At 42.6% G+C, this 25,080-nt stretch overlaps 1 protein-coding gene across 11 annotated transcripts in view; it reads left to right on the top strand.

The window, feature by feature from the left end:
- The window catches only part of FAM13A (family with sequence similarity 13 member A), a 132,045-nt gene that overhangs the window by 89,498 nt on the left and 17,467 nt on the right, over window positions 1-25,080 (top strand). For 8 of the 11 annotated variants that reach the window (XM_035326299.1, XM_035326296.1, XM_035326297.1 and 5 more), the window contains 9 exons: window positions 397-576; window positions 3,313-3,496; window positions 6,752-6,828; window positions 7,534-7,576; window positions 12,710-12,860; window positions 22,600-22,813; window positions 23,202-23,340; window positions 24,420-24,501; window positions 24,644-24,864. In XM_035326299.1, coding sequence (XP_035182190.1) covers window positions 397-576; window positions 3,313-3,496; window positions 6,752-6,828; window positions 7,534-7,576; window positions 12,710-12,860; window positions 22,600-22,813; window positions 23,202-23,340; window positions 24,420-24,501; window positions 24,644-24,864 — 1,291 coding nt within the window. The remainder of the gene's footprint in view (window positions 1-396; window positions 577-3,312; window positions 3,497-6,751; window positions 6,829-7,533; window positions 7,577-12,709; window positions 12,861-22,599; window positions 22,814-23,201; window positions 23,341-24,419; window positions 24,502-24,643; window positions 24,865-25,080) is intronic. The other 3 variants (XM_035326302.1, XM_035326300.1, XM_035326298.1) reach the window with 2 other exon arrangements.

The raw sequence follows: 25,080 nt of genomic DNA, 5'->3' as shown, positions 1-25,080 counted from the left end.
GAACGTGGATTGCACCATAGACTTGACCAGCATCAGCATGGTTGGGTTGCAAAAAAAGGATTTTGTCAGGGCAAGGAATGTTAAAGTGGAGGGTGAAAGTTAGACGCTAAAGTTGCAGTAAATAAAAGCAGTTGTTTTAGAGAAGGTTCAGGCAGCCCTAAAAATAAACAAAGGCAACATGAACTGGGAAAGCTCAGCTCTTCTGAGGAACCTGAACATCAAGTTATCTGAAGATTTTGGCGTAGCTCTTTGCAAATGTCTCGGACCCTAGTACATTTTATACTGTCTTGCCATTCATAATGAAACATAACCCTCCAATACCCAGCCTTTATTGTTGCAGAGAGGGAGCTCCAGAAAATCTTTGAGCTCAATTGACCTTATTTTTCGGCTTGACAGGTATTTAGAGAAGACAATCCGCTCAGCCGTGGAGCAGCATCTCTTTGATGTTCATTGCTCAGGCGGCCAGAGTTCAGAGGACTCTGAATCGGGAACATCATCAGCCTCTTCTAATGTGTCTGCCAGGCAGAGGAGGCGACATCACAAAGAGCAGGAGGAAGCCCGGAGAAACAGAGACATGTACGATCCTGATTTCTTTGTTTTGGAAAGTATATTTGATTAAGTGTACCCTAGTTATGTCTTCTATCTAGGCACTGCTTGGTAGTTCTGGTATGAACAGAAGCTTTGTTGCATCAGGTAGAGCTGTGAAATGTGGAGTTTATTGGAGCTAACTGAGTGGGCCAGAGTATGATAAGAAGTCAGCTAAAGCAGTATAGTAGAGTTCTTAATGAATTTGGAATTGTTTCGTTACAGTATTTGTTGTTTTAGTGGAAATCCCCAAGCAATTGGCCGTAGAGTCAGTAACTTTCTGCAAAATAAAAACATGTTTTTTAGATGCTTTTCTGAATTCAAAATGAGACCAAGTTCTCCTTTCGTATGTGTAGGTATAGCTTATAATCAGGTTTATTGAGGAGCCCTGGGAGTTCGTCCTTTTGATTAATCAGATCCTATGATTTTTTTTTATCCACCATTACACAAACATTAAACGTGACAGTGGTAAGTTTCATTAAATCGAAGAGTAAAAATAATATCTATATTTCCTTCCATACTGCTATACTTGTGGCATATGTTGTATGGTACAGATGTGGTACAAACCACCGCAGCTTTAAAAAGCACATGGCCAAGACATAGCTATCTTTAGGAATTGTAACTAGAGATTTTGCAAGCCCATCATCTAATTCATGCATAGACATGCATCTAGCTTTAAACACTGTGATAATTCTCGTAAAGAATGTCTGTACTTGACTGTAGTATTGGATTGCGGGGACTTCAAGGTAGATTCTGAAATACAGATCTAGGCTCTTACTCTTTCCTGGATGCTGAATTCCACAAATCCTATTGGATCTGCACTTTCCTATACCAAGCCACTTTTGCATAGATGCGTAACCTTCAGTACCTCATCTGAATACTGTAGTTGTGCTACTTTCAAAAATGTGTCCGTTTAAAAAAATAATAATAATCCATAGCTGCAGAATAAATTTAAAAAAACCATTTCCATAGCGAATGAAAATACGCTGTGATTGTGGACTGGGAAATTAGCAGTTGCAAGTCACTCGAGTACCTGGCAGTAGCTCTGAAGTAGTTTTTCTTGTTTAGTAGCCCTGCTGACAGGCTTTGCAGGTAAGTAGGTCAGAGACTGGCTAGTGTACGTGTTTGGAAGCATATCGTACTGCAGGGGTTTTTTTCAACATTGTGTTACAGAGCTGCCTTTAGAGCACTCTAGCCTATCTTGACGCAGTTGTTCACGTTCAGTCCCTAAAGCATGAGCCAAAGATTTATAACATAGTGGAAGTTTTGAATGCTGGCTGGGGTTCAGCTGGTTTTCCCTGGTTCCCTTAGGTCAGATTTTTTTTTTTTTTTTCCTTTTTTTTCCCCCTCTTTGGTTGTTAATGACTTCATCTCCTTGCCTTGTGATGGATCACAAGAGGATTTGTAATGTCACAGGATGGGACTGCAGCATTAATACAGCTATATTAATACAAGAGTGTTCATCACGAAAACATACATGAACTCCTAGGCTTCGCAGACTACATGATCCATACACTATATATAAGTAATTGGTCTGCTCAGGGGATTATAAAAACTTACAGAAAGGCAAATGGACTATCTTAGAAGTTTGATCATAGACTTACAATACAGTATACAATAGACATATCTATTGTATCTCTCTTCCAGTGACCAACCCTAGAGATTTGAGATCTAGAAAATCACTGGAACTTTCTCATTTTGTTTTTGTTCTGAACATTTTGTCATGCTGGCACTGTCCAGATACTGCAGAGTAACTGTTTTCTTATCCCACTACTGCTGCTGCCTGTGAAAGCAGGCTTTAGAGACGCCCCGCACTGCATAATGCAGCTGCACGTACAGAAGTTAGTCAACGTTCCAGTTTTGATGTCGAGTGTGAGCAGTCTTTAGCCCCTGGAGGGACAGGGTTGGTAAAGAATGAGATGCATTGCGTTTCTTCTAATTCCTTAATGTAGTGATGTGTTTCGTATGTGTCTGTTCATTATTGCACAAAGTAGAGGGAAGACTACTGAAAAGGTTGTGAAGACAAAACTGCATGCTGGTAGATCCAGCAGGATAATTGTGCAGGGAAAGATAAGCCGTATGCCAAGCTTCTGGAAAACACACACAAACCCAGCTAGCTCAGGGAGACCCAGATAGCATATCACATGATGACTTCAAGGTAGCTGTCCCATTCGCTTCCTGACACAGCAGAACAGTCTTCTGTCCTAGCAGTTGTGTTGCTGTTGCAGAGATGCATTCCCTTTTCTTATTTAGCAATTATGCAAGATAGAATCAAGCATTTGGCTGAAGCTCTTGTGTTTGAGAATGAGTAAAGAGGGCTGATTATATGGTGTCATGGACCAAAGGAGATCCTTGGACCACAGCTGTGAATCAGTTTCCTAAATTAAAAGCACATGTCTCAAAGGAAAATATGTAGCATATTCTTTATAAAAATACTACAGACAACCAGGAGCTAGTCCAGCTTCCATTTGAAGTCAATGTGATTCTCCATGAATCAAGTCCCAAATGTTGACCCTGACAGCTTTCTCACTGGAGGCTTTCACTCCTCAGTGGGACTTAGTATTTCGCAGAGAAGGTTGTTTGCTGTACTGGGAAGAACCAGAGATACCTGTTTCATAGGGCACAGAAAGCATTGCCGGAACTGCTCCAGCCAGCATAATACATTTCTCTGTTGCTACCAGAAATGTAGCGGGGGAGTGTTTTAAACGCTGTCGCTTTTTGTTTTAGGGAAGTCATCGACAAGGAGAACATTCCCTCTGGCTTCAGCAATCTTGAAGACTGTATTCTAACTGCTCAAGAAGTAGAAAAATTACAAGACAACTCTGGATATCTTAGTGAAAGGAATAAACCCAAACGGCAGAAATCCAGCACCAAACTTTCAGAGCTAAATGACAACCAAGACAGTCCTGTGGTAAGCTGGCATGCTGTACTATTTGACACCTAGTATATGGATGGGAAAAATCTTTTTATTTCGGTGCACATTTGCTTCCCTCTGGTAGCTACTTACAGTAAAGGCATACACGACTCTTCTGGATTGTGGGTAACACTGGATTCTGCACTTGTAACCTTTGTAAAAGGGCATCTGAGAAGTTATTTTTCCATTATTATCCTCTTACTCCACCGCAGTCATTTTTCTCTTTCCACAACTTTTTGTTTATGTCTTCTGAATTTAGAAAAACACTTTGGAAAGGGAAGAAGGATGGAATTCTTTTTCACAGTCTTTCAAAACTCTTGTGAGGAGATTGGAACCTCAGATGTAGGATCACTTTTTAATGTTGAGTTTATTATACCTGCTAAGTTCTGAAACCATAGGTCACAAATAACTTCTTGATAATAAGACGACAAATGTTTTATGCGTTTTTCCTACAGTCTGTGTGTTACTGTCATGTTTGCAGTTTGCAGAACACTTTGGAGTGCATTGGTCTAAAAGATGATCCCTCCAGCTACCTTTTACTGGGAAGGTACCATATATGTATTGCACAGCTGGAGTAATGGTGAAAGCTGTGTGAAAAGACTAGCCTTCTGAGCTATAGAACATCTCCTTCAGTAAACTCTATTAAGTTTGAGTCTGCTCTGGGTTCCTTCTTAATGTGAGCTTGTGTTGTGACCAACTTTATTTAGGTTACAAAATTGCACTGATCCTTTACCCTGTGCAGAGATACTGGAGAGAGGCAGATTTGGCTGCTCTTTGTGATGAGGATGGCAAGGTGCCAAGAATTGTAGACTGTGCTTAGATTTAGAACTCAGTAACCTACGGATACATGATACCTCACGAAAGAGCACAGTCTGATAGCCACACACTCACTTTGTGCCTTTGCTTGTAGCAATGGACTTTAAGACAAACATCAGGTGTTTACTCTCTTTTTTTGTGCCTCTTCTCTGTACCTATGTAGTGTAAAGCAGCTTAAATGGAAATTTGGCTCAGGATTTGGGCAAGGAAAGGCTGTCAAAAGCTTCCATTTAAGAGTGTATGTTAGGGACCTGCAAAACGTTCATACTGTCTTAAAATGTTCTTGGAGACAATGTCCTCAAACTTATCTGTCTCCACTGGACTTTGCTCTGCCCCTCATTTTTGGATCATTTTTGAATTTTGGAGGGACAAAGGCTGAAAGGAACATAAAAGGAACAAACTCCATGTAAAGAGCACTTTGAACAAGATGACCGTCCTGTGAGTGTGGTCCTTGCCGGCTTTGCTGGAAGTGTTACAGTGGGATTGTCAAATGGGAACATTGTTGTGAAACAACAATGAGAAGAACACAGTGTTACTGTATGAAGAGCAAAGACTGCTCTTTAAGCTTTCATGAATGCATTTATTTAATATTTACATTTCAGAGGCTGCCAGGAGGATGCAGTGTGTGTGGTGGCTTAGCTTCTTTTGGCTACGTCTTTACACTTCAAATAATAACCCAAGCTGGACTGCTTCCTTGGGTATAAAAGGACGTAACCTGCATTTACTAACAGTGCTTTCTCACCTAAACAAGTTTGTGATGTTGCAGCTTCTTCCTCACTTTTTTTTTTAATTTTAGTCTTCCTGCTCAAAGCCTGAAAGAGTATGTAGGACAGTGTGTGGAAGCTCTCCTCTTAGCAGTCTAAATGCATCTGACTCGAAAGCGTAAGTCAGCTGTAGAGAAACTGTCAGTTCTGTTGGTTCCGAGCAAACCGACCAGGAAGCATTAAAAGCTTGTAACTGTACTTCAGAGACACAAGTAGCCAGGTATAACTAGGACTTGAAGAATCGCATCGAGCAAGGCTGGAATGGCTGAGCTGTCTGACCGCACAGGGCTGGAGGTGTAGCAGGTGAGAGAGGGCAGTGACCAACCCAAGAAGTCTGTGGCGTGAGGATTCCTGGGCCAGGCCATGAATCACACTGTGCTCTGCTCACTTCCTTCCTCCTGGTTAAGGGGGACTTGCCCAAATACCAGGGTAGAAAAGCTCCTGGTCTTGCGCCCAAAGTGACAACTTTCAGTTTCCTAATCTCGACCTCTGGTGTCATGTGTACTTTGTTTCATTTCTTTAGGAATTGTTGCAACAGCGCACCTAACATTGACATCGACGCAATTTTGAAGCTTATTTCCAATATGAAAAAACTCAGTACCAACCCAAACAGACGATGGCATCCTTTACTTCTGCTTGCTTTTTAAGTTTTTTTTTGTAGATGCTGTATGATTGAGTCACAGTCAGCAGAAAGACAGTGAAACAGAAGTATGACATACAAATATAGTGTGTGTGACAGGGTTTCATTAAAAGAAAAAACGTGTTCTGACTAATTCAAATTAAGGATTTGATTTTCCTGTGTATTTCACCTGCAGTAAGCTACAACAAGTACTACTCCCTGTATGTGCAGCAGGCACATCATGCAGTTTATGTGCCCAGAGGGACAGTTCTGTGTCCCCATTCTTCAGCACCTTAAAAAAAATACCAGAATAAATCAGAAAAAACACCTCTTAGCTTGCAGACCAAGAAGACCAAGCAGGCAGAATGCTTCAGTGTTGACTTTGAAAACTGTTCCTGTAAGTGTGCAGCCAGAGGTGTAAGACCCCTGTATCCATCACAGATATATCAGAGTTTGGCTTGTCTTCACAATTCTTTCTCAGGCTCTTACTGAACAACAGCGTTAATGTTGCAGTTGATAGCCAAGTCAAATTTCAGAGCACGTTGTCATCATCAGCTGAATTTCTTGCCCTCCATTCATATTAGCAGAGCTTAACATTACCTCTGTGCATATAGCAGTCTCTTTATACTCCTAACATCTTCTGGCTGCTTGAGAAGAGACTATGAAAGGTTTTGGCAAAGAAGGGGGAGTGTTACTGAAGATGAGCATTAGGAGTGCTGCCACGAGGATGCTGTGAATTTTGGTACCTGCTCTTACAGGACTTCTACATGTCACAGAACTGTTCTCTTGCTTAGTAAAATGGGAACTGTAGGGGTACTGTGCAGCGTTATTCTGCCAGGCATTTTGAAGTCATATGATGGAACAGACAAAAAGGAAGCAACGAGCAGTTATTGCAGGTTTTCTGGTTATACATATACAACAGGCAGTAGTCTGATTGTTGTCTTGTTTCTCAAAGTCCTGTTGGATATTTCTGTATTTGATCTGTTTAATGGCCTGTAGCTTGAATTTATTTCTCTCATGTATCTTACTGCTTTAATGTTTACTATATTACAGAGTATGGAAAGCTTTAGCTCATCCAGACCTATAGACAGAACAGGACCTGATGACATGGAAATTTTGTCTGAAGAAAGGTGATTTTATTTTATTTTTTATTATATGTACATTTTATTTTCCCTGTGGTTGTAGCACAGTGTAAGAGATCTTCCACCAGAGTGTGAGGGTGATGTTTAATTATGCTGCAGAACAGCATTACCTGCCATGCTAGCTTCAAGGTAGAAATGTATAGAGGTCCTGCTTACATCATGTGGGCTCTGCCCAGCACTGTATGCCACCAAGTCTCTTCTCCCAACTTAAGAGGAAGGGTACTGAAAACACTGCTAGTTCAGACTTGAAAAGAAGTGAGCTCTAGATGCCTCAAACTGCACACTCCACTCAGGGACTGCAGAGCAACAGATGCCTGTTTCACCTGGTCTTTGGGTTGGGAGTCCACCCTTTTGTACTTCACTATCCTGTATAAATCCACTCTGCTCCCCTGATACAACACTTGCTCTCCACAACTACGTTGCTTGTTGGGAGAGGTGTATTTATTTGGATTAAAGGCACAAAATTAAATGACATCATGTTTCTCACAAATAGTTCTCGAGAAGAAGAAAAATAGGTAGCTTAGCAGCTCGAAGTGCTGCAACCCAGTGTCCCTTTATTTACTGGAATGCATCAAGTGTGCAGCATCGAAAAACCTATGTGTGCAGGAGTCTGATTTGTTTTTGTTACAAGACAAGTCTGTTTTTATATTTGTAATATGTTGGTTTGTGTTTTTTTTTTTTTCTGTTTTGTAGCAAAGAAAGTGAAAGCGGTGAGATTATTTTCAGGCACTCTCAGGTTGGTAATTTTTTTTCCGAATTTCGGTTTTGTGGGCTCTGAATTGGCTTGTTATTGAGTAGAAACAAGTAGCTAGGTGTGTCGTTTTGTACTCCCAATGAAACGTTATTGCTTCCAGAGAAATAGCATTTGCTTTTTCTTTCCCTCTCCTCTCCTCTCCGTTTACATAATTTAGGGAGTCTCTTAACCATTGATGAGTCTGAAAGCATCTGCCTCAGTCCCTTCATTTCCCCCTTTCCAAAAAGAGGAGCATCACTGAAGTCAAGCACTTTGGTTTGAATGCTGCTGAGTTCCCTGACAATCATTGTCAGCAGGGTGTGTAACTGGTTATCTCCCAGGGTAGTAAGATTATCCTGTCTCTTTTGATAAATAATTTTGGTCTCTAAAATAATTTCAGTCTTTCATTTATGATTCCCCAGTGTCAGCTGTTATCTTAGCACACAGGTGTCATCACAGGATCACTTGTCTTACAAAACTGGATTTGTCCAGATCATTGGTCTTTGCCTGATACACCTCTAGGCATCGCAGCATTTAAAACAGTGGGGAGAGTTATCTGAGGTACCTCTCCCTCAACTGCACCCATTTTAGAGGAGGACTGTAAAGTGGATGTGGACAATGTCTGATGTCTCTATCTGGAGTTACCAGGAGGGCTGGCAATATTTCTCACATTTGTGTGTGTGTGCATTTGTTTTTGGGAGGGGGGATTTTTGGTCGTTGCTGGGGAGGGTTTTTTGGTTGGTTATCTTTTTTAAAGCCACTCTGCATTTATTGCCTTTGGAAGACTTTACTTCTAGCAGGTATTATTTCTGCCTAGCAGGAAAAGTAGAAGAGGCCATTTGATAATTGTTGGGCTCTGACCAGCCATGGAGTAGCTGGAGTTCCTGGTACACTGAAATGTAATTTCTGCAAGGGGTGCTCAGTGCTGGCTTTGATCACTGCTCTGACTGGGCTTAGCCAGATCTCCTACTTTGCTCCCAGAGGGTCATAATCCCCGTTTTTCCTGCACTTGGCATCAGTAATTCCTGGAAGCCTGGCTCACGAGCTATTGCGTTTTCCAGAGCACAGATTCTGCAACACCTTGTTCCTCACGTGCCTTCTTGCAGGTGCCATGACACAGAGTTCTCCCATTCAACTTTTAAATTAGTCTGGGGAGGTCTGTATGAATGTGGAAATCATGGTCTTAAAATAAACTCCTTAGGAAAAGTTTTAAAATTCAATATGAGTTCTAATTGTGGGAGGAGACATAGTCTTAACCCAGAGATTGTATTATATAGGAATTACAGGGTCAAGAAAATGTTACATTCCTGCAGGGTAGTTTTACATTCCTTGTCCCTTATAAACCTTTTGCTCAGGGCAGCTTAAAAACATACCTTTATAACAAACAAATCATTTGGAATGAGGAAGGGACTCCTTACTCCTCTCTCACCCTGTCTCCAGTCTGAAGATATTACAAAAGGTATTTGGAATTTGCTGCAGCTATTGCTTATGCAGACCTCAGGTCTCCACGTGGCAGTAAAAATACCTTGAAACACATGTCCTGAACAAATTATCACTGTTTTTGTAGCATTCATAATCTGCCCTTGGAAGTAGCTAGGCTCCAGAATGTAGACTGTGATTTGAAAAAGAGAGGTTTCTAGTACCCAGGTTTTGTTAAGGGAAGCCATCCTAACCAGGAACTGAGTGCGACTCCTGCAGCCTGAGACCATCAAGAGCTTACCACAGCGTTGCTTTTACTTTGAACACAAAAATGTTGGTCAACTTATTAACTGTTGATTACATTCAGGTAGCATGTACTCAGTCTGGAAACCAGAAAAACTTCTTGTACCTCCTTGTCTGGTAGCAAAGCAGAAAGAGAACTGCAGAAATTTTCCATCTGATAAGTTTGTAATCCACTTTCATTCCTAAGCTGTTCTGCAGACAAGAGTATAAATTGCTGAGAGCTAAATTAAATTACATTTCTTTTCAGGAAGTTGCTTGAAGGTAGATTATTCTTTCCTTTGTTAAGGCAGTAGAGTACTTGATTTTTAAGATTCACTAGCATTTCAACAAGTGTAGAGGGAAAATGGCATGATTTAGGATGAAGGCAGCAGAGTGACTCCATTCTTGCATCTGATTGTATTATCAAGAGATGCTTAAGGGTGCTTCCTGCTTGTGGTTGTAATGGATGATCAGATGCAGGGGAAGTAAGTTTTTGTATCAAAATGATTCAAAATTGATTTAAAAAAATACAGTTCCACGGGTAACTTCCTGATCAGAATTCGAAGATCTGTTTCCATTTACTTCTGTGTGCTTGAGCTACTCTTTATGCTGAATCTGCTTTGGAGAAGAGATAGTGAAAGCATCCGAGCTATCCCCGGGTTATTTACATCTGTAGTTAGTAGTAACTGCAAAGCATGGCTGCGGAGGTAGTTTCTAAAAAGCGTAGTCAAGTGCCCAGTTTTAAGATTTTTGTGGTCATTCATGTAATACCTGCAGTGTGCCACGACTGCCAGCTGCTACTGCGATAAAGTCGCTGCCCCTTCGGTTTGTAAGAAATGATGGTACATCGTTGCCTAAAACACAGTCATTCTTCCTTGCTTTCCGTCCAGTTGACAACTGCTAGCGTCGGGAAATCGTTTAGAAAATAAGTGTGATACACAGAACACTGAATTACCTACCAGTCTATGGATTTTGAGTGTTAATGCAAAGAAGATTAAATATATGCCTTCTTGTGTCTCCCTGGGTTTTCACCACCATTGTTCTTCAGAACACCTAATGATTTATTCATTATATTAGAGGCTGCATCAGTGAGCAAGTGGGCAAAGAAGGGACAGTAAGTGCTGCAGGCACAGCACAGGCCTGTTCTTAAACAGTCTTTAAATATGTCCAACAACTGAAGCAGCTTTAGAAAGAAGAAGACATGGATATACTCTTCCTAGTGTACCTGTAATGGAAACGTGTACACATCTGGAAAAATGTTCTTGTATCTGCTAAAAATATTTTTTAAGAGTCTTGATAAGTTAGCAGATCATACCCTCTAAATTTTTAGGAAGACATTTAATTAGTAGCAGTGATGCTGACAAGGTCGTATTTTGAGGCTGGTCCTTTTGAAATTGTTAAATTGTTAAAATGTAGGTAAGCTCTTTACACTTCTTAGGTGCTATATAACATCATTTTGAAATTTATTACCTGATCTCTTTCATGCTTAAAGTACTGTGCTGGCAACTTAAGTGCTGTTTATAAACTGGTACGGTTTGTTCTTTAGCAAGTGCAAAAGACTGCCTGTTTCTGGCCACTGGCCACTCTTTCTGTTTATAATGTACACCGACTATTTAGATCCTGGCAGGAAGAGGGGGAAAAAAAAAAAAAAAAGGACTTTAAAGAAATATTTAAGTCCTCCCAGCCTGGAAGCAGCTTAAAAGATGTTGAGTGGTGAATTAGCATTTTTCCATGTACAGCTCACACAATAAACATGTTTGTAATCAGATTTATCGTCAAGCTCTACAAGTTATTAGTGCTTGGCAAACTGTCACTTAGGGTTTCCTTTAGTGATGATGTTTTAAAAAGGTGATTTATTGGAAAAAAAAAAAAAAAGGAGGAAAGAAACTTTATGCAAATACAATGCAAAACACTATTTACTAATAGCAGGGTGTTCATCGTCAGGCTTTTGATGGGATTGCATCCAGATAAACACATTCCTTCATACGATGTGTGAACTGAGCAGTTTTTTCCCTCCCTGCATGAAGCTTACTTGTTTGTCTCAGCTCAGAGAAAAAAAAAACAAATGAAAAGAAACACGCTGGCTTTATGGAAATTAAAAAAATGAGACATGCCTTACTGACGTGTAATAAGAATATTGATTTGGTAGAGTTTGGCCATGGGTTTAAAAGAAAAATATGGCCAAATGTAGTAGTTGTTTTCTTTAGATGCGTTTTCTTCACACACAAGCAGTTTGTAACCAGATTATCAAAATAGCTATGGGGGAGAAATCTGCATGTTGCTTACCTGCTAGACTGTATTTCAGAGAGTTATGCCTCAACCATGCTTACCAAGATCAAATACCTTACGTAAAAACGTAATGCCATCCGTTTGGCTGGCTCCGTGTCTGTTGGGTGTATACATGTCACGCTACGTGTTTGTGCACATGCTTTATGCTTCCTGTTCCCCGCAGCCCTCCGTGAGCCACTCGAACTCGTTTGTTCTGCCGTGACAAAGCTCCTCGTGCCACACAGCACTGTGTACCTGGGGGGTGCGAGCGGCCACGGTCTCTGCATAAAAGCCCAGCACGCGTGGGGTGTGCGGGATGAATAGTGGAGGGACAAACAGCAGTTGCTTCTAGGTAGCACTAAACCATGAATCATTTACTTGACAGCAATTCTGCCTGTTTTCTTCTTAAGTCATTGGATGCTTGTGTGAATTTTTTGGCAGTTTCCCAGAGTCCACACTGCTTCCAGCTGAGATGCCAAACCCTACTGCCGTTTGGATTTGCGCAACACTGCTTTAATACCCAGAGCTCCTCCATAAATAGTTCTGCTCTCCCCACGCCCAGCTAGAAAACAACCACAGGAAATCAGGGAATGTGCAGCCAGCACAGCTTAGCTGGCACTAATTGATCTGAGCCAGCACAGCCTGCATGAGAGCAGTCGCGTACGTAGCCTGCACGTCTTGCTGTCTGGGGCTGCTGCCTCAGGAGCTGTGGTGCTTGCTTTTTAGAAGACACCATATTGCCACAGCCTTGCAGCAGCATTTTTGTTGTTCTAAGGAGCTGCACTCCTGTAGGAGCTCTGCGCAGCCTTCCCCTCCCTCTCCCTGCCTTCCTCCCTCCCTTTTCATCCCCATCGATTAGCGGAGGCTTTTTCAGCTGCATGCCGTTGTCAGGGCAGACAGTCTTGGGAACTTGCTGTGGCTTTCTAAAGAATTTAACATTCAAGGAAAGCGGATGGACAAATGTTTTTACTGGTGTGAATCAGCAATTACTGCGTAGAGTTCACCGAACGGGATTCAGATTTGGAGCTGAAAACATCAGGGTCTTCTTATTTGGATCTTTTATGTTAAAGGCGTGAACTTACTGCCTCTGTGACAGCAGGGTGTTTTTTTTTTCCCTCTTCTTTGTCCTGAAACATTTTTTTTTTCTTGTGGGTGTGTGGGGAATAGCAGACTTCAAATATGAAGATTCAAGAGCATCCAAGCATTCCTGAAAACAAGTTGCAGAGAAATCAAGATGCTGATGATCAGGAAAACAGCTTTGGGTCAGAAGTGCCTCGGCTGGATTTGACAGCACTGTGTGATGACAGCAACTGGGAAGGTAGGATTTGTGTGATGTGATGGCTGTTGATATGAGTAAAAAGAGAGAGGGAAACCTGAGTGGGCTGGATATATCTTTATGTGCTCATGTTCCCTTGCCAAAAGCAACAGGAGAATAGCTTTGTCCTGAATATGGAATTGAAAGTTTGGAGAAACTAACAGTGAAATTCTGGATGGGTACCAATTCTAGTTGATACTTAAAGAAAGAAAATAAATTGTTTTATTATTGAAGTTGCTTTAATGTGTGCTTTAATGGTGCTGTGTGTCCCTATGTGCTTCAAGATGACATTTATTGGTGGCTGGTTACTTGACTGCTAAGCTAGAGTACTCCACACTTCAAAGAAACTGGTTATTTCACAGTCTGAAAGGAAGTTCCTTCTTTCTCCATTTTCTTCCGCTTCATTTTAATCTTTTATTTCCAAATAATGCATGTGATCTGAAAACTACAGCTGGAAAAAAAAGGCTATCTAGTGCTCTGTATCTTGGTGACTCTTATGAACAACTTTGTTTTGATGTATGTTGTGAAAAAATTCTGATCACGAGCTCAGAGGGCAATGCTTAATTGCTTGTGGTTGAAGTTATTCTAATATTGTTTCTTGGCACTCATCTCCAGAGTGTATGCTTGCTTGGCTTTTTGCACTGACTTAGTTAAGAGCGTGAAATATGGGTAACATGAACGTCCATCTCATTTGAAATAAAGAGGAGTTGAAGGTGCCCAGGACCAACCCCTTTTTCAGTTACTGGGTATGGCTCTCTCCTGCATACAAGCAAGAATTGTTATGCTAGTTTGTGCCTTAGGAATGAAAGAGATGCTGTGATGGGGAAGAAATAGGAAGATGCAAGCATTGCATTTTAATAATCAAAGCAAGAGAGGGGAAAAAAATGTATCTGTCATTTACTAATCTAAAAAAAATCTCTGAGGAACACTGAGAAGTTCTCTGTTCCTGTCTCCACAGTGTACGTGACCTGGTATATTTTGCCTTTCTGTCTAGTTATGACACCTTGGGTATGAGTAAAGAAAACCCCCAGTCGTGGCTGCTTTTGATTCAGCTAAGCAAATAGTCACCACGGACGGAAGAGAATTTCTCCACTTGCTTGTTGGGGAGGGGATCCCCTGGATGATATCACCAGGGTTGCAGCACGGCTGATCAAAGCCCTGTGGCTGGGCTCCCAGGAGGCTGTGGCCGCCTTGTATGTTTGCTGAGACACTAATCAGCACTGCCCCTCGGGGTCTCAAGCCAGGGTGAGCACAGTTGTGTTCCCAGAGGTGATGTGTGGCTTCAGCCGTCACGTGAACCTTTGGAAATCAAGACTCTTTTTTTTTTTTTTTTTTTTTTTCCCTTTTCTCTTCCTGGTGCATGCGTGTAACTACCAGTGTTATTAATGGGAGTCATAATGGATGTCTAGGGTGAGAGAGATGTCACCTTCCAAAACCCTTGCCTACCAGGATCACCGTTTTGTTGGTGCAGGTTAAAGTGCAGCAAAACAGTGACTGCTGTGTCTGAGCAAGGGGAGACAGAATCTTCCCTAGCTGTGGATCTGAAACGAAGCTTGCAGAAGCCAGAACAGGTTAGATGTTAGCCTCAGTTTCGAGATCACTTCTACAGCTAATGGCAGAGGCTGTTATTGAGACTGGCTTTGCAATGCAGGGTTGTACTACTCATCCACAGCTCCAGGAGTCGGGGTACCTTCCCCTGCCAACCTGCGTCACTCAAACCTTTGCACGTGTCATCAGGGGCCGTGCTGCATCTCTGGTGCTATCCCCAGTGAAAATGGTAAAGAATGTGCCTTCAGATGTGGTAATAAGTTATTTATTGCTTTGCTCTAGTAAATTCCATTGGTCCATCTATCAGGAAATTAATTACCCATTACCCCAGGACATCACTGAGTTGTTTTCTGGGGGCAGGCTCCTCTGTATCATTACTGCAGGAGATGTAGAGGAGATGTAGTGACCAGTGCAGCTGCTGGGCCCTTCCTTCACAAGTGGCTGTTGAGAACCACGGCAAATTGAGGGGTTGCCATCAGCTGTAGCCATCACTACCTCCAGTCACTTGTTAAGAAAGGGCCTTGGAGAATGGACACAAAATTACAGAAGACAACCTTGTCCACTGACTAGCTTTTATTCGTCACTCAGGCAGACTCTATATCATGTTACAACGCGAGCTGTCATAAAAAAACACTTATTCAGGGGCACAGTACTGTGATAACAGCTGCCAGTTGAGCTTGCAGAACCACCTGCCTTTTTTGCTATTCTAGAAATAATTATTACCTTTTTTCTGTTTTTTTAAGGTTTACTGCATAGTCAGATCTGTTCACAAGAGATTTGCTCTGCTTCTACAGGATATGCTCCCCTTACATAAAGCTGAGGACAGAGAAATTTGCTTCCTGCTTCCTCAAATGCACGGGCTCACATTGCCGCACGCAGAGTGAAGCAGGAGCAACCTGACCCACCTCTTGCACCGACCTTCTGCGTCAGCCTTGCCAGCTGCTATGTATAGGGGTTTATGTACTGTAATCCGAAGGTGTGATGTAGCTCACAAGGCATAAAGAGCATCCCAGCCACGTTCAAGTGCTACGTACTTAGCCTAGGTGTATTTCCGATGATCTGAGAGAAGGATTTCACTAGTGTGCGTTCAGCAGATGCAAATCAACTTGTTTTTATTCTCAGGGTGGATGTGAACTGAGCTGTCTCCATAATAGGCGCAAAAGTGAAGCGCATGCCAGAGGCATTTTGTGAGCAGTCACCTTGACCTAGCAGCTCACCTCTCCCGCTGCCAAATGGAGGCTGAGCCGGGTTGTCTGACTGCTAGGCCTGCCGACTGAGCCGGTCTGACAGCTTGCAAGAGTTTCCAGAGCTACTTCCGTAGCAAAGGTTTTAATTGTCGTAGGTTGTGATCGAATCAAATGCAGTGAGTGGGAAGGACACAATGTTCTCTTAGAGTCCAATGCTATTGTGTAGGATTCTTACCAAATGTTACTAATTCAAGCACAGATTTTGTTATCCTATCCCCAAGGAAAATCTGGAAGTATGTTGCTCTCCAGAAAAGGGACTGGCCCTGTCGGGAGCTTGGAGCTGAACAGACAGTTCAGTAAATTGATAGGATGTGTGTGATTGCTGCCTTCATCAGCTAATGACTGACGTTTTAAAAAAAACAAACAACAGTTCTATAGATGAAATTTCAATCCGTTTGCACAGTTAAGAACTTATGAAAAATAAGCAGATGTTTTTCTTCTGTTTGTTTGTTTTTTTTTTGTTTTGTTTTGTTTTGTTTTTATACGAATAGAAGCTGAAGTTTTAGATGAATAAGTATTCTCTTCAGTGTTGAGAACCCAAGTGTTGCAGCACTGAGACCCTGAGGGTGAAGCTGATCTACGGATAGTTTTGGGGCTGACCTAACTGATGCTTTCCCATTAAAATAAAATCAGAGTAACGAGAAGGAAAAGAGTATAGCAACAGCTAAGGACGTTTTGGAATTGATTTTGGCATTAGGCTTAGGTACTTCGGTGTATCTATCTATGTGTAACAGACTAACGTAAGAAATCAAAAGGTGGTAAAACACATTGCATTTTTATCACCATGTCTAAAAATTAATAATCGCATTGATTGCAGATACTATTGTGTAGCATCAGCATTTTTTAAAATATTTTTTCATCGTTTATTATGGTTTAACATTATTATCAAAATGCAGAATTGGCTTGATAGCTGAGAAGTGTTTCATCTCACTGAAAAGGCATGGTAGCACTTTATTTGGGCTATTCTTGATGTACTTAGGAAGAATACTGACAGAACTAAGGATGTTTTCAAGCAATTAGCTGTGAGATATAAAACAGGTTGTTATTGAGCAAGTGAGTGTTTTGAAGTTTTGAATTGCTTGGTTTTATTATGAGAGGTCTCTTCGGGGTCTTTCAAGTGGGTTTTAATACTAGGATCTCAGGTGTTTTAATTAGTTTAGGCTTTTTAATCCCTCCAGACCTACTTCAGCTAACAGCATCTAAGACCTTAGCCCTTTGGCAGACAGGTGTGTGGAAAAGCAGTGTATTTTGCTATCTGCACCTCTGAGCAGATGTGTGTGTTGGCATGCCCGTCTGTTAATCACGCAGCCCCTGGTAACCCTGTCACAAATAAATAGGATAATGATTTAAAAAAGAAATAAAAAGTTTTGGACAGCAAGACGGAGCTGATCAATAATAACCCCTGTCAAATTTGGTAAAGTTCATCCATATTTCTTCATGCATGATATGGGTTTATTTATAACTCCAGTCTTTTATGTGGCAGGTTGGTAGAGAGATGGTGCTGCAACAGATGTATGTATGCCTACGGAGTTGTGCAGAGCAACACCTGGCAGATGGCTGACAGCTTTGTAGAAAGATTAGCTGGTTGTGGGATTTTGAGAGGAGTGCAGCACTGCTGGAGGTCTGCAAGCTCAATACCAGTATATTTCACTTCTGTGACAACTTAGAAAAGGCATACCTAACAGAATTGCAGTAAGAGTCTACACAAGAAAGAGAAAATCCTCTGTGCTGGCACAGCCATGATGGTTAAACATTCCCCAAATTAGTTAAGTTTTTCATTAATGGTTTTTGTTATGGAAAAATTAAGAAAATAAATTACATGGAATATAGAGATATCGGACCAACAAAGGACATCGTGTAGTTTGGGCCTACTCCAGGCTGCTTTATCAGGAGAAGCCTGTGGATGAGGCCTTCTTGCTCCAACTACAGGAAGACTCTTGCTCACAGGCTCTCATCCTCCTTGGGGATTTCAGCCACCTGGATGTTTGCTGGGAAAGCCACGTGGCAGGCAGTAAGTAGTCCAGGAGACTCCTGGAGTCCACTGAGGACAACTTCCTCATCCAGGTATTAGACAAACCTACCAGAGGAGAAGCATTACTGTACCAGGTACTCACCCATGCAGAAGAGCTCGTTAAAGAGGTTAAGACTGGAGGAAGCCCAGGTTGCAGTGACCACACCCCGGTTCAGCTTGTGGTCTCAAGGGTTACGGGCCTGGCTGAGAGCAAAGTCAGGACCCTGAACTTCAGAAGAGCCAACTTCCAGCTGTTCAAAGAACTAGTGGATGAGATCCCATGGGACACGGTCCTTAGGGACAGAGGATCTGATCAGAGCTGGCAACTCTTTAAGGATATTTTCCTTGGAGCGCAAGAGCTCTCTATTCCCATATATAATGAGTCAAACAGGGAAGGTAAGAAACCAGCATGGCTGAATAAGGATCTGCTGTTCAAACTTAGGAAATGCACAGGCAGTGGAAGCAGGGCCATGTGTCCTGGGAAGAGTACAGAAATGCTATCTAGATGTACAGGGATGGGCTCAGGAAAGCCAAGGCACTGACAGAACTAAACCAAGTGAGGGATGCAAAGAATAACTAGAAGGAGTTCTGCGGGTACATTGGCCACAAAAAAAGGACTAGGGAGAGTGTAGTGCCTCTGACAAATGAGGATAGAGAACTGGTAACAACAGATGTGGAGAAGGCAGAGATATTTTTGAGGCTTCTTTGCCTCAGTCTTCTGTAGTGGTTAGGCTTCCCATATCTCTCATGTCCCCAGACCTCTAGGCAGGGGCAGTGTGAGCAAGGTCCCCCCCCCCATTGTAAGCAAAGAGCAAGTTCAAGACCTGCTGACGCAACTTAACATCTGGAAGTCTATGGGCCCTGATGACATTCATCCCAGGGTCCTGAGAGAATTGGTTGATGTAGTCGCCAAGCCTCTCTCCATCCTATTTGAAAAATCATGTCAGTCGACAAAGTCCCTGGTGACTGGAAAAAGGGAAACATCACTCCCATTTTAAAAAGGGTAGGAAAACCCAGGGAACTACAGGCTGGTGAACCTCACCACTGTGCCTGGGAAGATCATGGAACAAATCCTCCTGGAGGGAATGCACATGAAGTACAGAGGTGATCCGAGACAGCCAGCACGGCGTCACCAAGGGCAAATTGTGCCTGACCAATCTGGTGGCCATTTATGATGGGGTGGCTGCAGCAGCTGACAAGGGAAGACCGACCGATGTCATCTATCTGGACTTCTGTAAGGCTTTGACACAGTCCCACTTTACATCCTGATCTCTACATTGGAAAGATACAGATTTGAAGGGTGGACCATCCAGTGGATAAGGAATTGGCTTGATGGCCGCACCCAGAGAGTGCTGGTCAATGGCTGAATGTCCAGGTGGAGGCCTGTGACGAGCAGTGTCCTTCAGGGGTCTGTCTTGGGACCAGTGATTTTCAATACCTTCATCAATGACATAGACGATGGGATTGAGTGCACCTTCAGCAAGTTTGCAGATGACACCAAGCTGGGCAGTGCAGCTGATACACCTGAAGGAAGGGGTGCCATCCAAAGGTATCTGGACAGGCTTGAGAATTGGGCCCATGTGAACTGCAATAGGTTCAACAAGTGAAAGTGCAAGGTGCTGCACATGGGCTGGGGCAATCCTGGACATGAGGACAGACTGGGTGAAGAACTTGTTGAGAGCAGCCCTGTGGAGAAGGGCTTGGGGGTTCTGGTGCTCAGCATGAGCCAGCAGTGCGTGCTTGCAGCCCAGAAGGCCAACTGCATCCTGGGCTGCATCACCAGAGGAGTGGCCAGCAGGGCAAGTAAGGTGATGGTCCCCCTCTGCTCTGCCCTTGTGAGGCCCCACCTGCAGTGCTGCATCCAGGTCTGGGGCCCCAAGCACAAGAAGGATGTGGGGCTGTTAGAGTGAGTCCAGAGGAGGGCCACACAGATGATCCAGGGGCTGGAGCACATCTCCTATGAAGACAGGCTGAGAGAGCTGGGAATGTTCAGCCTGGAGAAGAGAAGGCTCTGGGGTGACCTCGTTGTGACCTTTCAATACTTAAAGGGGTCTTATAAAAAAGATGGAGAGGGATTCTTTGCTTGGGTAGATAATGATAGAACAAGGGGGAATGGTCTTAAGCTAAAAGAGAATAGATTTAGACTAGACATTAGTAGGAAATTCTGTACTGTAAAGGTTATGAGGCACTGGAACAGGTTGCCAAGAGTTGTGGCATGTCCCATCCCTGGAGGTGTTCAAGGCCAGGCTGGATGGGGCCTTGGCCAACCTGATCTAGTGGGTGGCATCCCTGTCTGTGGCAGGAGGGTTGAAGTTAGATGATCTTTAAGGTCCCTTCCAACCCAAGCCATTCTACAATTCTATGGCTAGAAAACTGAGAGTTTCTTCTCAGCAAGAGAGATCTGTTCAAGACAGAAGACAGGCAAGGGTAACTGCTCTGTAAAGTCAGTGGCAAAGAAAAGGGAAAGACTTTCTGTACTGAGGTTTTTATTCCTCAATTAGCAGAAAGTGCCACAACATTAAAATTTATAACAGATACATTCACACCTGAACCATTAAGTCCAAGAATTTAACAGCCTTCAGAAAGGGCTTAACACGTTGATACATATCTCATGGATAAATAAATGACAGAAGATATTATATCTTCTGTTAGACAAGATTTGGTTGATTATGTAGTGTCAGAAAAAGAAGCCGCTCACCCTTAGTGGGTCACTTTTTATTTGTACAATCCAGCAGTTCCGGTGCTTCCAGCTGAAGCATCTGGCTCCTCACTGGTATGAGGAACAAGACAGTTGGGCTGTAACTCTGATCCAGTTCAAAGTCTGATGCAGATAAGATCCATATTTCTAAATACCTAGATATGCTCCTTTATCGTTTGTTTTGTTCCTTTTGTTTATGTGATGCTTTATTATATGTTGGGGGGAGGGAGTGGGAAGGGGTGTTACTCATTTTGCATCCAGATAAGATTTTTCTTCTAAATACATTTCATCAGCAAGGGAAACAATTTACCCTGAGATTCTTGCCTTCTAGGAGTGAGGGTTAAAACCAGCTGATTTTATATAGTAGTCATTTCTTCTGTCAAGTCTTTTTTTTTTTTCTTCTCCTTTGAAACACTTTCTTTGGATTGTGAATTATTATTTTGGGGCAGGACACACAGACACAGACAGACACACAGTAGTCAAATGTATCAAATATCTTCCTTTCACGTTACCAGCCGTTATTTTGCTGCAAGAGATCTTGTGAGGACCTGAAATTACAAGATTCGGGGAAGGGTCTGACACCAAGGTGTCACAGTTCAGATGAATGATTTGCCCTTCATTTTCCTTCTGTTCCTGCTAGGTACCTCGAGGAAAAGAAAGACATTAGGAACTATCAAGGTGAATGCAGCTTAGAAAAAACTTGTGTTACATCTAAGAGAAGTGTAGGCTACATAATGTTTCTAGTCCATGACAAAGCAATCTACATGCATCTGGGTTTTGCACACCTCGTTGAGGTAGCCTCTGCGAGCCACGCTTGTATGTGCAGGGTGTGTGCTTCGCTTATCACAACACCCAAAGAGAGGCTGTTTTGCAAGAATGGAGAGCCATCCATTTTACAGTAACTCGTCAGCTTGCATTCAGCACCAGTCTCTAAGCAGAGGCGTGCAGTTTATATTCTTGTGCTGAGGAAGAAGAGAAGGAAAGTAACACTTGATGCAGCAAAATACCACTGAGCTTGTCATTACTGAATTTGGGTTGATCCAGATCTTGCTGTCCGAGTTGTACCTGGAGGAGAGCAGCACAAAGATTCTTTAAGGAAATCCTTATACAATCCACTGTGAAAATCTTAACCTTGTTCAGCAAAAGGAAATAAAATTGCCAACTTCAAAAGCCCCCTTCTCTTCATGGAACGAGAATAAGACACGCTAGGCCCAGGAAATAATGAGTCCATAGCTGTGTGACTGGTCTGCGAGTTTTCCATAACTTTTTTGTTTGGTTTTGTTATTTGACTCTGGAACTATTTGTTAGGTTTATAAGTTCAAGGCCTGCCTCTTAAACTGTTTAATCCTGTGGCGCTAAGTAGGAGCATGCAAAGCAGCTTAGTAAACTATCCGAACACAAAATGTTACTCTCCTTATGGCATCTGGAGGGAGCGATCACAAGATTGCAGTGAATGCTTTCTGTGGACTCAGCTATGCTAATCAACAATGCCAAATTGGTTTTCCATTTCTCTCCCACCCCACCATCTCCCTGTACAGCACTGTTGTAACCTTCAGCTTGTTAAATCGTCCAGAGGATTGAAAATTTCTTCGCTTTTCTGTCGTGCAACAGGTTTAAGCAGCAGGTTTGCATACGAAAGGGAAAAGGGGAAAACTCAGACCATATTACCACTGGGCATCTCATAGGACAGGTAGTAGTAGAGACACCCTTTCCTTACAGAATAGAACATATGCTTACTTCTAGTCTTTGAATTTCCAACAGTGCCTGGCAGGGTCATACTGCAGTGCTGGATGCTGCAGAAGAACAATTACTGTGCTGCTCATTTACAGCATTTGTATGTCCTGAAGCTGAAAACATTCCTCCTGTAGCCAGCTTGCCTCCCTTATCCTGCCATGTGCCACTGATTCTGCTTGGAATAACTGTTTCCTCAAAGGTGCTGGCTGGTGATAGCCTCTCTTGGTATCAGCCCATGGTAATTACTGTCCAGATTATAGGTACAGTTTTACGCCGCGCCTAAAAGATTATTTATGCTTCTGTAGAGTATCCACTGTGACCAGGCAGTGTTTTGCATTACTTTGCACACAGGGAGACGTGAATAAAGACCCAGAGAATGCCTGACGACAAGGAATCATGAGCTTGTCTGAACGGGTTGGGGTACGGTGTTGGAAAAGTTGCCTGGAGTCTGTGGTACATGTAAAACAAAAACGATAAAACCGGTCTTTGTCTTACTGTTCCTAGAGCCCATCCCTGCTCTTTCCTCATGGCAGCGAGACAGCTTAGACTCAGATGAGGCTCGCCTTTCCCCGCAGGCTGGTCGCTTAATTCGCCAGCTTCTGGATGAGGACAGTGATCCTATGCTGTCCCCTCGCTTCTATGCCTATGGACAGAGCCAGCAGTACCTGGATGATACAGAAGTGCCTCCATCCCCTCCCAACTCTCATTCGTTTATGAGGTGCGTTGTGATTTCCCTGTGCTGACTTTCATCTGGCTGTAAAGGGTTTGTGCAATTGCATCAAGCAACAGCTCTTGGGATCGCGTAAGCCATACAGCTGTATTGTGTTGGGCTTCTGTTTATGCTAAGAAGATACTAGTATTTTAAGAGAAGTTCTTGGTAACTGATCATTTCTGTGTTTTTGAATTAATGTCTAGGCAGTTGCTGTGGCTGAAAGAGGCTGTTACAGCATCCTCTTGTGTTATCTGTCATTACAGAGCAGCCAACATAGCTTTCTCACTTCCATGGGATTTGCTTTTATTTACACAAAGTTTAAGTGGCCTTCTGAGCATGAAGATGTACTGTGACTGTTTGGATAAACTCTTCCTGCAATCTTTGCTCTTGGCAGGAGGCGGAGTTCTTCTTTGGGATCTTACGAAGATGACAGAGAGGACCTTACCCCTGCGCAACTCACCCGGAGGATTCATGGGCTGAAGAAAAAGATCAGGAAGTTTGAGGAAAAATTTGAAGAGGAAAGGAAATACCGAGTGAGTCTCCAGAAGCATTTGTAAGGAAAGGCATGAGGTAGATGGAAAGGGAAAGGGCATCAGGGGAGTCGGTCAAACTTACACAGAGAGCTTGAAAGTGTTTTTTTAGAAAAGGAAGAAAAAAAAATGCTTCTTCCCCAAAATGGAAATGTGCATCCATACCATGCAGATTACCTTTCCAAGCATTTTTTGTACTACCAGTGCAGCACAAGAGGTAGTCTAACAAACTCATAGGGTTTTGATCACTGATTTAGGCAGTATGCAAAAAGCACACATTTGGGTGTGTAGGAATAGCTATGTTAAACTTTTCATTTGTTTGTTTATTCAAGTTCAGCTTATGGGAAGAACAATTGTGCATCCCATTCGCGTGATGGTAACCCAAGGACACAAGCACACAGCAGAGGAGAGGAGAGCAGCCTTCTTTGCTCCTGAGCAAGGAACCACAGCCAAGTGCTGCTAAGCAGTAGCAGTGTAGTGTACTCTAATTAGCCCTGACATGCCCTTCTGATGAACAGAAAGTTTTTTTAAGGAACTGAGGCTTCATATGTGTGCATCTTCATTGGTGATCGAAACAGAGGGCAGTACTGAAAGGATCTTGCCCGCGGTAGAGAAGTCTGGATTAAATGTTCAGATTGCTGCAGCTTAGCATTTGGGTTATTTCAGTTTTGGATGGTAGGTAGCTTTCAGTGTGGGTACATACATCCTAATTTTTCTCAAACTGTTTGTGGTAGGTTTCCCCTATTTTGGAGTTGCCATCTTGTTAGGAAACAATAGACAGAAGAACTTCAATGTGCATCTGGCCCTCCAAGGCACTCCTACAACATAATGTTTGGATTTTGTCATCAGATTTAGTTTTCTTAAAATAAATAAATCTTGTGAGTCCCTAAGAGACAACGTTGTGACAGGCAGGGCAGTCAAAGCAAGATCAGAACTGAATTGATCAGAGGCATGCAGGAACCAGTCAGAAGCCTGTGCCCATGCTCTGTGCTGCTGTTTCTTCTGTTGTGACATACACTTGTTTCAGTGGGTCTCTCCTGTTGGTTTAACACGGATTCAACATGACTGTTCTTTCCTCCCAGCCTTCCCACAGTGACAAAGCAGCCAACCCTGAAGTGCTCAAATGGACAAATGATTTGGCCAAATTCCGAAAACAACTTAAAGGTGAGCAACCACCATTGGTGTACCTTCTGGGGGCAGATGGACTTTGCCTTGTTTGAATTTGATGTTGGGCAGTGTTCCTGTCACTGTCACATTTTTAAAAAGAAAAAAATGCTCCTCTTCTGTCCCATATGTCCCTGCTTAGAATCAAAGCTGAAGATATCAGAGGAAGACCTTGGCCCTGTGGTGCGTCAACGGAGCAACACTCTCCCCAAGAGCTTTGGTTCTCAGCTGGAAAAGGACGATGACAAGAAGCAAGACCTGACAGATAAATCTGCCAAGCCTGCCGTGGAAGCGACCCTTGATTCTATCCAGAAGAAGCTCCAGGAAAAACGAGCAGAGACAAACCGACCTGAGGATATAAAGGTAAAATATATGCAGTTCAAATTTAGGCCTTTAAGTACAAGTGTGCAACTCATGGTTGCATGGGTGAAAACCTTGTATTCTTTTACATTTTGTCACAAAGTCTGCAAGCTTTACCCCTGGCTCAGCTCACTTGGTTTAGTTTCTTTCCCTCTGTTTGGTGTCTGTGATTTTTTATTTTATTTTATTTTATTTTATTTTATTTTATTTTATTTTATT

Source organism: Oxyura jamaicensis, chromosome 4 (genome assembly GCF_011077185.1).
Source record: "Oxyura jamaicensis isolate SHBP4307 breed ruddy duck chromosome 4, BPBGC_Ojam_1.0, whole genome shotgun sequence".
In the NCBI taxonomy this organism is placed as follows: domain Eukaryota; kingdom Metazoa; phylum Chordata; class Aves; order Anseriformes; family Anatidae; genus Oxyura; species Oxyura jamaicensis.
The sequence above is the reverse complement of the archived record's forward strand: the minus strand, read 5'-3'. Positions and strand labels throughout refer to the sequence as shown.